Here is a 15,637-nt window from a genome sequence, read left to right as displayed (position 1 = left end):
GAAAACCCAGCTTCCACTGTCAGTGGAGACAAGGCAGCCCAAGTGTGACCCCCTAGGGGCATGTTGCAAGATGAGCATTGTGTGAGATAACTCGCTACTGCTCATGGAGAGAAACCATGACGGTTTGTAAAGGGGGCATGGTTTGCTTCCGGCATAGGTTTAGGGTGTGAGGGGAAAGATATAAAAGAGACCTAAGGGGCAACATTTTCATGCAGAGGGTGGTACATGTATGGAATGAGCTGCCAGAAGAAGTGGTGGAGGCTGGTACAATTGCAACATTTAAGGGGCATTTGGATGGGTATATGAATAGGAAGGGTTTGGAGGGATATGGGCCAAGTGCTGGCAGGTGGGACTAGATTGGGTTGGGATGTCTAGTCGGCATGGATAAGTTGGACCGAAGGGTCTGTTTCCAAGTTGGACATCTCTATGACTCTTGCAGTTCCACACCAAAGAATTTTGAATTTGAATTTGCTTTACTGTCAAATGTATTCACATGAGCACAATGAAAAGTTTACAAGTCGCCACTTATGGAGCCATTGCAGGTACATGGGTACCTGGGTACAAATTCTTGAGCACAGTCTGAGGAAAAATAACTTAGAAAAAAAGGAAAGAAATAAAAAGTCCAGCATTACAGAAATTCAAAAGTACAAAAGCATAGCAACAACTTAGAAAAATAAAGAAATAAAGAGTTTGGAATAACAGTGAATGCTGTAGGCTCTGCATTTTGGAAGGAGCTCTGATCAGAATCTTCTCTCAGAAATCCAGGCTCCCTTCTTTGTGAAAAAGGGTCAGAGTTGCAATCTGCATAGGATTGCCATTCCTCCAAAAATCCAACCTAATTTCTTGGGATGTGTAACAAAGGAAATTACATGATTCAAAAGATAAAGCAACAGAAATAAAGCAGAGAAGCACTTTTACTGAGAAACAACTCTTTTGCTCTATCAAGTATTAGCAATTTCAACTGCTTTACCATGGTCATGCTTTCAATCCATTCACTATGTTCTGGAAATTACTCCTAAACCTCTCCTCTCTCTATCTCCCCTCCAAGAATCTCCTTATTCTTTGCTTAACCTCCAACTAAAATTTTGGTCATCTGTCTTAATACGTTCTGATATTACTTGGTGTTGAACTACACTTGATAACGTTCCCATGAAGTACCTTGTTTCACTCTGCTCAAAGGCAATATGTTAAACAAGTTTTTGTTAAATATTCAAACATTTTAAGTAATATTTAGTTCACAAAGACTGGCACATGCATACTCTGAAAATAATCCAAATCAGTGCTTCATTATCCAGATCTTTCAGACCATGAATTTTGGCACAATTCAACACATCATTAGGTATTCATTTCAGTAGTAAATTCCGATAATTTAGCATTATTAATCACTTTGGTGGAAGAATTAAAAAAGTAGAATATTGTTTAAATGGAGAATGACTGCAGAGTTCTGAGGTGCAGAGTAATCTAGCGGTTCTCGTGCCAGAGTCACAGGATATCAGTGGGTACAGCAGGTGATTACAAAGGCTTTAAAGAAAGCTATCTTTTATTAAATTTATTTATTGAGCATAAAGGCAAGGCTATTGTGCTGGAGAGTTTTTTTTTAAATACTCATTAAACAGACTTTCTAGACCAGTGACTTAATTCAGTGTTTAGCAGACAATAGGGAACTCCTGGGGTGATAATGGAAGCTTGGTCATAACTCTGATAGTTTACAACGCATAGTGCAAACCCAGAGTGCCTTTGCTTGTTCATGGTTCAGGATAATCAAGGATTGATATTAATTTCGGAAATGCAGAGATTAAGGAATTTTGGGCTCTACAGAGGAGACCTCACTGGGGAAGAAGAATATAATTTCTCTCCTAAAAAGGGAGTACAGAATTATTGAGGGAAAGCACATTTACCTCAGTAGAAAGGATTAGTTTGCTCTTCCTCTAGACCAGGAGTTCTAAAGAAGGGTCACTGGACCCGAAACATTGACTTTGCTTTCACATCACAGATACTGAGAGACCTGTTGAATTTCTCCAGTTATTTATGTTTCTGTTCTTGATCAGGGGTGTCTGGTTGCAAATCTGCAGTTTGTTAACTAGATGTGAAATTCTAAGCTGTGAGTATTCATAGTCATAGATAGAGTCATAGAGATGTCCAACATGGAAACAGACCCTCCGGTCCAACCCGTCCATGCCGAGCAGATATCCCAACCCAATCTAGTCCCACCAGCCAGCACCTGGCCCGTATCCCTCTAAACCCTTCCTATTCATATACCCAGTCAAATGTCTCTAAAACGTTGTAATTGTACCAGCCTCCACCACTTCCTCTGGCAGCTCATTCCATACACGTACCACCCTCTGCGTGAAAAGGTTGCCCCTTAGGTCTCTTTTATATGTTTCCCCTCTCACCCTAAACCTATGCCTTCTAGTTCTGGACTCCCCGCCCCAGGGAAAAGACTTTGTCTATTTATCCTATCCATGCTCCTCATAATTTTGTAAACCTTATAAGGTAACCCCTCAGCCTCCGACGCTTCAGAGAAAACAGTCCCAGCCTGTTCAGCCTCTCCCTGGCAACATCCTTGTAAATCTGTTCTGAACGCTTTCAAGTTTCACAACATCTTTCCGATAAGAAGGAGACCAGAATTGCACGCAATATTCCAACAGTGGCCTAACCAATGTCCTGTACAGCCACAACATGACCTCCCAACTCCTGTACTCAATACTCTGACCAATAAAGGAAAGCATACCAAACGCCTTCTTCACTATCCTATCTACCTGCGACTCCACATTCAGGGAGCTATAAACCTGCACTCCAAGGTCTCTTTGCTCAGCAACACTCCCTAGGACCTTACCATTAAGTGTAGAAGTCCTGCTAAGATTTGCTTTCCCAAAATGCAGCACCTCACATTTATCTGAATTAAACTCCATCTGCCACTTCTCAGCCCATTGGCCCATCTGGTCCAGATCCTGTAGTAATCTGAGGTAACCCTCTTCGCTGTCCACTACACCTCCAATTTTGGTGTCATCTGCAAATTTAGTAACTGTACCTTTTATGCTCGCATCCAAATTATTTATGTAAATGACAAAAAGTAGAGGGCCCAACACCGGTCCTTGTGGCACTCTATGTAGAAAGACTTCACAGTTGAAAGAAGAACATTGGGAAGAATCAGTTTTAGGAGTGAAATGGGAGGACATTTCTCCTCAGAGGATTGCATGACTCAGGTGTGGTGGAGATGGAGTCACTGAATATGTTTAAGATGGAGGTAGATGGAGTCTTGGTAGGCAAGAAATCAAAAAATAATTGGGGTAGATAGGAATGTGGAACTCCCAAGCCAAAACAGGCCAGATGTCATTTTCTTGGATGGTGAAAGAGGTTGTAGGACTGATTGGCCTAATTCTGATCCTAATTTACATGTTCACCAATCAATCACTCTCTCCTTCTCTAATGTTACTTTAACATTCGAGATCTTATAAACTACTTGCATTGGTAAAATGTAAGGAATAATTACAGACCATCTCTCTTTATCAGCTGAATAATGGAGGTAATAATCTTTGCAATCTCTAACCAAGATAGATATTTCAGGCAAATGTTCAAAATGCCTTTTTATTATCCATTCTATGTTTGATAAGTTGGACTGGAATGGGCAAGAATCCACGTCTTTGTTTTTTTTTCTCCCTCCTATGAATTAGGTGACCATAGCAATTTATTTTATTCAGGCAGAAATCCAATTAGCTTAAAATCATAATTGGACTTGAACTGCGATAACCACTACCAACAGGTGTTGATAAATTCTGCCTCATAAATGACTCCTCAGCAAAGGAAGAATAAGGATACAGCACAGCTAAAACCATTAAGAAATAGGTTGTGAAATGGATAGAAACAGCAAATGACTGAGCTAACAAGAAATAATAAGGCTTCAGAATCATTTTCAAAAGCACTGTGCCAATCAATAAGTGACGCACAATACAAATAACATGATGCAAATTAAATCAGTGGACTTCTGGATTTTACATCACTGTAAATAACTTTCTCCCAACCAAATGGGTAATACAGCAGGTTCATTTATAGTCCTTTAAAGTGGGATGCTTTTCTTCCTCTCTCCTCTGTCTGTCAGGGGGCCAACATTGACTAAGTATAAGCAATCCTAAATTAAATCCCTGTATACATGGCACACAGCCCAAAATACTCAAAATTCAGCAAACTGACAATTAAGGAGTCATAGGAACAGCTGCTTTGGGAAATGGGGAAAATAAATCAAAATGAATGATTGGATTACTGGATTGGGTTGAAAAATATAAAATAGTAGAACTCAATGCAATACACTTCTAATCTACATGTATATTACTGCTGATCCCACAGAGGTCCTACTTAACTCTCTGACACCAGCATGCATACCACACTCCATATCATTGATCAAATCATGACTTATGAAGGGTACACCCAGTGTTAACCACATACCGACAATTCTTATCATGGACTGTGGCAAATGACAACTGTAAAGGAGTAATTTCAGTACACGTAAAATTTTGACATAGTTAAGCTTCATGTGTTTCTCCTTAAAACTTGGATAACCAAATAACTCTCCCTTATCTGATCAGTTGTTCTTCTCCATGTGTTATTAAAATATCTGAAACATTTTGTTCTATACAGCAATTGAATCACCTTATCATTATCTTTATCTAGCTCTACTAAAAGGAGCATTCACCAGAGGTCTATTCACAAATCTGGGGTCAATCAATTTGAAAGGTGGAAAATTTTACCAAACGTTAAATTTGGAAGCAAGTTAAGTGTGATTCTTTGAGCCTGGGCTTGCAACTGGTAGTTGGCATCCAGGAACCCTCCTTGTTGTGCCTCGCTGACATTTTTTCAACATATTCATACCTTTTTGAAAATACAGGAAACAAAATTGATCTCAGTGTTCTAAATGAGAGCAGTTATCCAGTTCCAGAATGAGTCCACTGCAGCATATTAATGGTTTGGGTAAAAGGTGACTACAAGCATTACGGTTGCGATTAGATACAAAAGGTCATCTCTTGAAGTTTGGTCAAATGTTTGAGAGAGTTTGGAATGAAATCTCCATTGCTTTTCCTGATATCAGCATTTTTCTTTTAACTCTCCAAGGAGTTAACATGGAAATCCATTCCATAGTCTTGGGGGAAATCATAGACCAATGAGTTTACCTTATGGACAATGGTATGGATACCCTTATTAAAGACAAGATTATGAAGCATCTGCATAGAAATGACGTCATGAATTATCATCATGATGTGTTGATGAAAGGGAAGAGTTTACTAATCTAATTTACAGCACTTATCAGAGGATGACAAATGTTTAGTAGGAGTAAGGTAGTAGCTAGGTGCATCTGTATTTCAATGTGGCATTTTAACTCATCTGGAATCTGGTATTGAAAAATAAAACAGAACATTGTAATCAGTTGAAAAATATCAAAGTGAGTAGATGAAAAGGGGACTGGTGTCACATTATGAGAGAAAGTTATCAATGCAGATAACAAATATCTACATTATGAATCTTCTTTCTCTTGGCACCTGAATGGATTCTTTGGAGCTCTAAATGACAAGAACAATGACCAAATTTGCAGATAACACAAACCAGATGGAAGTGGTAAAGCTGAATGATTACGGGAGATTTTGAATATATTTGAGAGATAGGCAGAGGAGATGGCAGATGAAGCTCGATGAAAAAGTTAAAATGTTGGTTAGACAGAGTCTCGTCTTATACTTTTACAGTCAGAATTTCATTTGTAGTTCACACACCACAAACCCCAACACGACTGATTACTTGTTCCATATTAATATAAGTACTTAGCTAGTTATCCTTAATTAATGTGCAAGAATCACCTACTCCCTAATTTCTGGCATCCTTGCCAGAATCTACAAGATGATAACAAAGGGATCTTCAATCGATCCAGCCACTGTAGTCAAGTATCAATTAACTCATTCATTGGATCCTAAAACATTTTTCTCAAATGCATATTATATATATAAATATAATATATATATATATATATTTTACTTCATTTACTTTTGAATTTACATCCCTGCAAGTGCAGGTCATGTCCTCTGTTCTATTGTTTCAGTCATTGTGAAACAGTTTGTCTTTATCTTCATTATCCAAATTCTTTCGATCCTAACAACAGCAATCATACTTTATTTCTCCACTTTATTTCTCCAGTGAGAACATCAGATTATTGAAATAATTGCTCATCCAAACCCAATGTCATCCCCTCAAATGTTCTGATTACTCTCTTCTGTAACCTTTCATTAGCTGAAATATCCTCTTGTCCTTAGAATACAGTTAGTGCACAATTCTGGCCACTAAGTGCAGTCAAACAAATTATACGTTAAGTTACAGAAATGCCTTACCAATTCAAATGCTACAATCCTCTATCATCTCTCTCAATAGGTATTGATCCAGTTCATTTTGAAACATATCAACTGATCCTAAATTAAATATACTTTCTGTTAAAATGCAGAATGTATACAACAAACTATGAAAAAATAATAGATTGATGTTTACAAATTTTTGTTATCTTACTGATAGTTTTAATTATTAAGATTCATTCACAGGAGCTGGACATCACTGTCCAGGCCAGCATTTATTGCCCATCCCTAATTGCCCAGAGGGCAGTTAAGAGTCAACCACATTGCTGTGGGTCTGGGGTCACATGTAGACCATATGGCAGTTTCCTTCCCAGAAGGACATTAGTGAACCTGAGGGATTTTTCCTGACAATTAACAACAGTTTCGTGGTCATCATTTTTTATTGGATTCAAATTCTACCATCTATTATGGTGGCATTTGAACCCAGGTCCCCAGAACATTACCTGGGGTCTCTGGATTAACAGTCTCATAGTAATACCACTAATGGCTATTGCCTTATGATAAAGCTCAATTCTTGGGGTGGCTACATGCAGCTACTTTTACAGTCCCCAGTTGATGGAGTCCTCTTCAATTAACATTGTTCCAGTCCTAAAGGATACATGGAAACACTGAAGATAGGAGCAATGTGATCATGGCTGATCATCGAGCTCAATACCTAAATCCCATTCTCCCCTCATTTCCTTTGATCCCTTTAACTACAAGAACTTTATCTACCTCCTTCTTTGAAACACAATACTTTGGCCTCAACCACTTTCTGTGCGAGTGAATTCCACAGGCTCCCCACTATCTGGATGAAAAGTTCTTCTTTGTCTCAACCTAAAAGATTTATTCTTAAATTATGACCCCTGCTTCTGAACACTTCCACCATCGGGAACATCCTGCACCTATCCTGTCTACCCTTGTTCGATTGTATAGGTTACCATGAGATCCCCCCTCATTTTTCTAAACTTCAGTGAATGCAATCCTAACCGACTCAATCTCTCATCACACATCACGTCACCATCCCAGGGATCACATTGGTAAATCTTCACTGTACTCCCTCTCTACAAGAACGTTGTTCCTCAGATAAGGAAACTAAAATTGCACACAATACTCCAGGTGTAATCTCACCAATGCTCTGTATAGCTGCAGCAAGACATCCTTGTTCCTGTACTCGAACCCTCTCGCTGTGAAGACCAATGTACAGTTTCCGCCTGCTGCACCTGCACGCTAACTTTCAGTGACTGGTGTACAAGGACACCCAGTTCTCATTGAACTTTCCCCCCTCTCAATTTACAGCCATCCAACTAATAATCTGCCTTCCTATTTTTGCTACCAAAGTTATGATATTGCAGTGTTACTTGTCCAGATGCAGTATCTCTGCATCCTCCTCACAGCTCAACTTGCCATGAAGCTTTGTGCGATCTGCAGATTGATATATTTTATTTATTTCCCTCATCTAAAACATTAAAATATATAGTGAATTGCTAGGGTCCTTGTACCAATGCTGATCCAGCCATTCAGAAAAAGACTCCTTTATTCCTACTCTTTGTTTCTGTCTGCTAACTAACTTTATATCTATCTCAATACACCATTCCGAATCCCATGCATTTAATTGTACTTATTGGTCTCTCTACCATCCTTTGTAATTAGTGGGGTTACATTAACTGTTGTTTAGATCAGAGTGGTGCTGGAAAAGCACAGCAGGTCAGGCAGCATCTGAGGAGCAGGAAAATCGACATTTCTGCCTGAAACATTGATTTTCCTGCTCCTCGGATGCTGCCTGACCTGCTGTGCTTTTCCAGCATCACTCTGATCTAAACTCTGGTTTCCAGCATCTGCAGTCCTCACTTTTGCTGACTTACATTAACTGCCCTCCAATGTGTAGGAACTGTTCCAGAGTCTAAAAAGTCTTAGATGATGACCACCAATGCATCCACTATTTTGAGGGTCAATTCGTTAAATCATCTGCAATGTGGATTATCAGAGCCTAGGGATTTATCAGACATCAACTTCCCCAACACCATTTCTGTACTAATACAGTTCCTCTCTCTTACTAAACCCTGTGCTCCCCACCATTCCTGGTACGTTAGCAATTACAATGCCCTCACAGGATAATTATATGTTGCAGGAAAGTATCATATCTGTAAAAAGAAATTACCAGCTGACTTTGAAATGAAGCTCTGCTTATTAACTGAAGATTCTTAATGGAATCAATCATTTATCAGACAAATGTGTTTTGTGCTCCCGTCATTCCAACAAAAAGGAATGAATAGGCTAGAGGTGCAAATAAATTCCTCAAGTATAACTTTGATACGATGTGCATTAGCTGGAATGTACTGGTTGAAGAATTTGCTACACTTTAAACTGGACATGTCAACATGGCTGTAGGTTATAGATGTCACAGCTCCACAGAAAGCTGTGGGGGGGGAAAGGGAAAATTACTCCAGAAAGTATAACATAGCAAAGATGAGTGGGAAAATGGAGGACTGGGAAGCTTTTAAAAAACAAAAATAATAGAGGATTACTAAGCAGGAAATACGCAGAGAGAAAATGAGGTACGAAGGTAAACTGGCCAAAAATATAAAGGAGCAGAAAATGTGTTGCTGGAAAAGCGCAGCAGGTCAGGCAGCATCCAAGGAACAGGAGAATCGATGTTTCGGGCATCAGCCCTTCTTCAGCCCTTCCTGAAGAAGGGCTGATGCCTGAAACGTCGATTCTCCTGCTCCTTGGATGCTGCCTGACCTGCTGCGCTTTTCCAGCAACACATTTTCAGCTCTGATCTCCAGCATCTGCAGTCCTCACTTTCTCTTCAAAAAATGTAAAGGAGGATAGTAAAAGCTTTTTTAGGTATGTGAAAGGGAAAAAAATGGTTAAGACTAAAATTGGGCCCTTGAAGACAGAAACAGGGGAATATATTTTGGGGAACAAAGAAATAGCAGAAGAGTTGAATGGGTACTTCAGATCTGTGTTCACTGGGGAAGACACAAGCAATCTCCCTGAGGTAACAGTGGCTGAAGGACCTGAACTGAAGGGAATTTATATTTGCCAGGAATTGGTGTTGGAGAGACTGTTAGGTCTGAAGGTTGATAAGTCCCTGGGGCCTGATGGTCTACATCCCAGGGTACTGAAGGAGGTGGCTTTAAATGCGTTGGTGATTATTTTCCAGAGATCGATAGATTCAGGATCAGTTCCTGCGGATTGGAGGGTGGCTAATGATGTACCACTTTTTAAGAAAGGAGCGAGAGAGAAAGCAGGAAATTATAGACCAGTTAGTCTGACCTCAGTGTTGGGAAAGATGCTGGAGTCAATTATAAAGGATGAAATTACGACACATCTGGACAGCAGTAACAGGATAGGACAGAGTCAGCATGGATTTATGAAGGGGAAATCATGCTTGACTAATCTTCTGGAATTTTTAGAGGATGTAACTCTGAAGATGGACAAAGGAGATCCAGTGGATGTAATGTACCTGGACTTTCAGAAAGCCTTTGATAAAGTCCCACATAGGTTAGTGAGCAAAATTAGGGCGCATGGTATTGGGGGCAAAGTACTGACTTGGATTGAAAGTTGGTTGGCTGACAGGAAACAAAGAGTAGTGATAAACAGCTCCATTTCGGAATAGCGGTGGTGACCAGTGGGGTACCGCAGGGATCAGTACTGGGACCGCAACTTTTTACAATATATATTAAAGATACAGAAGATGGTATTAATAGTAACATTAACAAATTTGCTGATGATACTAAGCTGGGTGGCAGGGTGAAATGTGAGGAGGATGTTAGGAGATTACAGGGTGACCTGGACAGGTTAGGTGAGTGGTCAGATGCATGGCAGATGCAGTTTAATGTGGATAAATGTATGGTTATCCACTTTGGTGGCAAGAACAGGAAGGCAGATTACTACCTAAATGGACTCAAGTTAGGTAAAGGGGTAGTACAAAGAGATCTGGGTGTTCTTGTACACCGGTCAATGAAGGTAAGCATGCAGGTACAGCAGGTAGTGAAGAAGGCTAATAGCATTCTGGCCTTCATAACAAGAGGGATTGAGTATAGAAGCAAAGAGGTTCTTCTGCAGCTGTGCAGGGCCCTGGTGAGACCACACCTGGAATACTGTGTGCAGTCTGGTCTCCAAATTTGAGGAAAGACATTCTGGCTATTGAGGGAGTGCAGCATAGTTTCACGAGGTCAATTCCTGGAATGGCGGGACTATCTTATGTTGAAAGATTGGAGCGATTGGGCTTGTGTACCCTTGAGGTAAAAACAATGACTGCAGATGCTGAAAACCAAATACTGGATTAGTGGTGCTGGAAGAGCACAGCAGTTCAGGCAGCATCCAACGAGCAGCGAAATCAACGTTTCGGGCAAAAGCCCTTCATCAGGAATAAAGGCAGTGAGCCTGAAGCGTGGAGAGATAAGCTAGAGGAGGGTGGGGGTGGGGAGAGAGTAGCATAGAGTACAATGGGTGAGTGGGGGAGGAGATGAAGGTGATAGGTCAGGGAGGATAGGGTGGAGTGGATAGGTGGAAAAGAAGATAGGCAGGTAGGACAAGTCAAGGAGACAGTAACTGAGCTGGAAGTTTGAAACTAGGATGAGGTGGGGGAAGGGGAAATGAGGAAGCTGTTGAAGTCCACATTGATGCCCTGGGGTTGAAGTGTTCCGAGGCGGAAGATGAGGCGTTCTTCCTCCAGGCGTCGGGTGGTGAGGGAGTGGCGGTGAAGGAGGCCCAGGACCTCCATGTCCTCGGCAGAGTGGGAGGGGGAGTTGAAATGTTGGGCCATGGGGCGGTTTGGTTGATTGGTGCGGGTGTCTCGGAGATGTTCCCTAAAGCGCTCTGCTAGGAGGCGCCCAGTCTCCCCAATGTAGAGGAGACCACATCGGGAGCAACGGATACAATAAATGATATTGGTGGATGTGCAGGTGAAACTTTGATGGATGTGGAAGGCTCCTTTAGGGCCTTGGATAGAGGTGAGGGAGGAGGTGTGGGCACAGGTTTTACAGTTCCTGCGGTGGCAGGGGAAAGTGCCAGAATGGGAGGGTGGGTCGTAGGGGGGTGTGGACCTGACCAGGTAGTCACGGAGGGAACGGTCTTTGCGGAAGGCGGAAAGGGGTGGGGAGGGAAATATATCCCTGGTGGTGGGGTCTTTTTGGAGGTGGCGGAAATGTCGGTGGATGATTTGGTTGATGCGAAGGTTTGTAGGGTGGAAGGTGAACACCAGGGGAACATTTCAGCTCATCTCATCTCAGCCTCAACTCTACTTTCTTGCCCACTCTCCGTAACACTTCAACCGGTTACTAATTACAAATCTGTCCATCTCCCTAAATTTGTCCTTGCATCCACTACTTGGGGCAGTGAATTCCACAGATTCATAGTCCTTTATGAGAAATAATTTCTCCTCATCTTTGTTTTAAATTTGCGACCCCTTATCCTAAATTTAAGATCTCCTGTTCTAGATTCCCCCAAAGGAGACATCCTCTCTACATCAACTCTGTTAAACCTCTTTAGCATCTTGTATACCTGAATTAGATCTCTTCACATTCTTCTAAAGTCCTGAGAATATAGGCCTAAGCTACTCAACCTGTTCAGAAGGCAAACCTGCCTTCTTTGGAATCAGCAAAGTCAGTCACCTCTGAACAGTCTCCAATGCAACTACATCCCTTCTCAAATAAGGCAACCAAAATTGTACACAATATTCCAAGTGCCGTTTCATTGATGCTTTACACAGTTGCAGCAATATTCCTCTACTTTCATACTCAATTCCTTTAGCAATAAATGCCCAAATTCCATTTGTCTTCCTTATTATCCGTTGTACCTGTATACTAATTTTCTGCTATTCATACATGAGGATATCCAGATCCCTCTACAACGAAGCACTCCGAAGTTTTTCTCCATTTAGGTAATAAGTTGTCTTTCTCCTCCTTCAAACAAAATGGATAACTTCACACTTATCCACGTTAAACCTCATTTGCCAAATTGTGGCCCATTCACCCAAGCTATCCATACCCATTTGTAAACTTACTATTTCACTGCAACTTGTTTGCCAACCTATTTCGGTGTCACCTACAAATTTGGTTATTGTACTTTCTATCGCAGCATTATATGAAAGACTGTTGTCTGCTAGCTGTAAGGATTTTTACACAAACTAATTTATTCTGTCATAGGTCAGATTCTAGTGTGTATCATCTCACAGCGCACTAAGCAATCTCATTCTGGTCATTAACCTGAATGAAGCTGATCAGGTGCAGAAGAAGCAACAAGCCCCATGGGTAAGTGGCAAATATTGTCAGTGAGACCAGATCAAGTAGAGCTGTGGGAGGAGAGTGAAGACAAGAGGCGGGAAGGGACATAGTGCCAGGTACAAGCAAGGAGTGACAGGATGGAGGTGAGAAAGGACATTGGGTATACCTAGGATTGAGAGTGCATATTCTGTCCTCTTTCATAAATCTGCAAGCACAGTTAAGCACAGCACCAAATATCATCAGGATGATAAAATGTTAAGCCCGATGATGGACTATTCATACATTACACCTTAAAAAAGACTTCAGGATGTAATTTTTCTGTAAACGCAGGCATTTAGAACCACATACCACACTATTAATATTTCATTTGTTCTAATATTACTTGCATGGCTCTCAGAAAATGGAAACTATCACAGGTGGAAGCGTAAGGGGAATATTGAGCCATTTATTTTAGCACTTGCAGGTAAAACAAAGAATTTCAAAATATTAAAAACGGATAGAAAGATAGACAGTGTGGTAGTCAAGATTCTCTCCTCCCCCAACTCCGCTAGGCTGAATGATTGATGCTGCATTGCATTAGAAGATCAAACTTTTTTGGTGGATTTGCTATTGTCACTTACTATCACATAATGTATTCCATTATATTAGCAACATACTGATGAAAGACAATATTAGGTTTGGGTTTTGTCAACATGATCTTTAACAATAATTAGAGTGAACCCTTCTTCTCATGAAGGCAGTTTGAGAAATTTGCCCAAATTGTTAAAAATTCCTGTTATATTTCTCTCAACTTTGAATGCATAATTCAATAAACTTGGTTGTAAAATAGTGGCCTTTATTTAGTAACACAATGCTTCCTGTTATGTGACCTACTCAAGCCATAGCTTCTTAACAACTGGACAGGCATGTCCAGAAAGGAAGGCGTAGTTAGGCTTGCACTGAAAAGGTGGATTTTTGTCAAATGAATCAAAGCAGCCAGGCAAAACAATAGATCATTAAATCTATTACTTTTAAAAGGAGATATGTGTTTTTTCACCATTCTCTCTCATACACATGCCAGTACTAGCACCCCTTAATGTTGGTAACTTTACCTGGAGTTGCTTTAACCCCAACATGCAGATGCAAGACAGCGTGAAAATGGAGAACTAATGATAAACAAGATGATATGACTGACACAAGCAGTTGAAATGCTGAAAGATCTGGAGAAACTGGACTTACAGAAGTTTCCTTATTGACTGTTTGGGTGGTTTTGTCAGCATTTGAAAAAGCTGGTCCTTGTGTTTCAGAATTTCCTTTCTGGCAATTACATCTGGTGCTCTGTGTACAAAAAAAGATCGAATGAGTCAGTATGATCAGGTAATCATGGCAGTCACATGAAGTACTTTCAATTTATGTGGATGCTTTTCTCTTCATTCAGCATAGTCCACTGACTTGCATTGATCCCTGAAAACCACAACTTGAATATTTTTATTCTTGTGTTCAACTTCTCATGCCTCTTTATTTCAGTAATGATCTCCAGGCCTCAAACCCTCTAATAACTCTGTGTTCTTCCAACTCTGGTCTCTTGTCCATCTTCCACTGAACAATTGCTGCCTTTGGTTTCAAACATCTAGGTCCTAAATCCTAATATTCCTTGCCTAAACTCATTGCAATTTATACTTTTCTCTTCTCTTTTAAGAAGCTTTGGCCAAGTTTTTGCTCATCTGTCCACTGTCACCTACTATGGCTTACTGCCACATTTTCTCAAACGACGATCCACTGAAACACCTTTCTGCATTTAATTATGGTAAAAATTGATTTTATATCATTACTAAAAAATCAAAATACTGAAGGTGCTGGAAATCTGAAATAAAACCAGAAAATGGTGGAAATGCTCAGCACATATTTTAGGAAGAGAGAAATGTGGTGACTCAGGTCTGTGACCTTCCAGCAGGACTCTGGGGAGAAAAGGAAATGGTCATCAATCAAAAATATTAATGTGCCTTCTCTCCACATGTTTTAACCACACACACACACCATGAACACTTCTCACTTTACCACTGCTTCATTTAACAATGACCTGTGTCCTCTTGTTCTTAATGTTCCAACCAGCAGGAACAGTTTATCCTGTACCTAGTGTGTCCGGACCATTCATTATTTTTAACGCCCTTATAAAATCTTCTCTTATCCAGGGAAAACAGTCCTACTTTTTCCAATCTATGGAGCAGAGGGGTCTCCTCCCTGGAATCATTTGAGTCAATCGTTTCCGCAGTCCCTCTCATGTCCTTTAGAAAATCTGGTACCAGAACTGGATCCAATACACCAGTTAAGGCTGCTATCGGTATATCAAAGAAGTTTAACAAAATCTCCTTGTTTTGTGAGCCCCGTGGCACTAAAAATAAAAACCTTGGATACTCTGATATTTTATTAACCACTCTCTCAGCTTGTCATGGGTTATGCACACATATAGTCATGTCCATCTACTCATAAAGTCCCTTTAGAATTGTACACTTCATCTTATTTTGTCTCTGTGTTGTTTCTATCAAAATGAATTTTCGGGGTCAGTTAGCTCAGTTGGCTGGATAGCTGGTTTGCGATGCAGAGTACGCCAACAGTGCAGCTGAGGTTACCGTGAAGGTCACACCTTCTCAACCTGACCGGAGGCGTGGTGACCCAGAGGTTAAACCATTGTCAACCGTCTCAATAAGAGATCACCCCTATGACACTTCAGGACAATGACAACTTTACTTATACTTACCAAAATGAATTGCTAATACTTCTCCAAAATGAACTTAACCTGACAATTGTAAGCCCATACTAACAATTTATTAACGCACTGCTGAAATTCGACACACTGTTCCTCACAGCTCACAATGTTTCCAAGTTTTACACCATCCGAAAATTTTGAAATGTTGCCTGATCTGCTGAGTATTTTCTGTTTTTGTTCTGTGTAGGTACTGCTGTTTCTGATCAGTGATGTTCCTCACTACAGTTTATTAAAAGATGTGATGACTAGGAATGAGGTACACAGTGTGCATTTGAATCAGATAATTTGAT

The 15,637-nt window shown here is 40.5% G+C and overlaps 1 protein-coding gene across 4 annotated transcripts in view; it reads right to left on the bottom strand.

Moving 5' to 3' along the window:
• ccser2a (coiled-coil serine-rich protein 2a) overlaps window positions 1-15,637 on the bottom strand; it is a 616,376-nt gene that overhangs the window by 79,887 nt on the left and 520,852 nt on the right. For all 4 annotated transcript variants that reach the window (XM_072583583.1, XM_072583585.1, XM_072583586.1 and 1 more), the window contains one exon: window positions 13,820-13,918. In XM_072583583.1, the coding sequence (XP_072439684.1) occupies window positions 13,820-13,918 (99 nt within the window). The remainder of the gene's footprint in view (window positions 1-13,819; window positions 13,919-15,637) is intronic.

This window comes from Chiloscyllium punctatum, chromosome 13 (genome assembly GCF_047496795.1).
Source record: "Chiloscyllium punctatum isolate Juve2018m chromosome 13, sChiPun1.3, whole genome shotgun sequence".
Classification (NCBI taxonomy): domain Eukaryota; kingdom Metazoa; phylum Chordata; class Chondrichthyes; order Orectolobiformes; family Hemiscylliidae; genus Chiloscyllium; species Chiloscyllium punctatum.
Note: the sequence above shows the minus strand (reverse complement) of the source record. Positions and strands in the feature narration are given on the sequence as shown.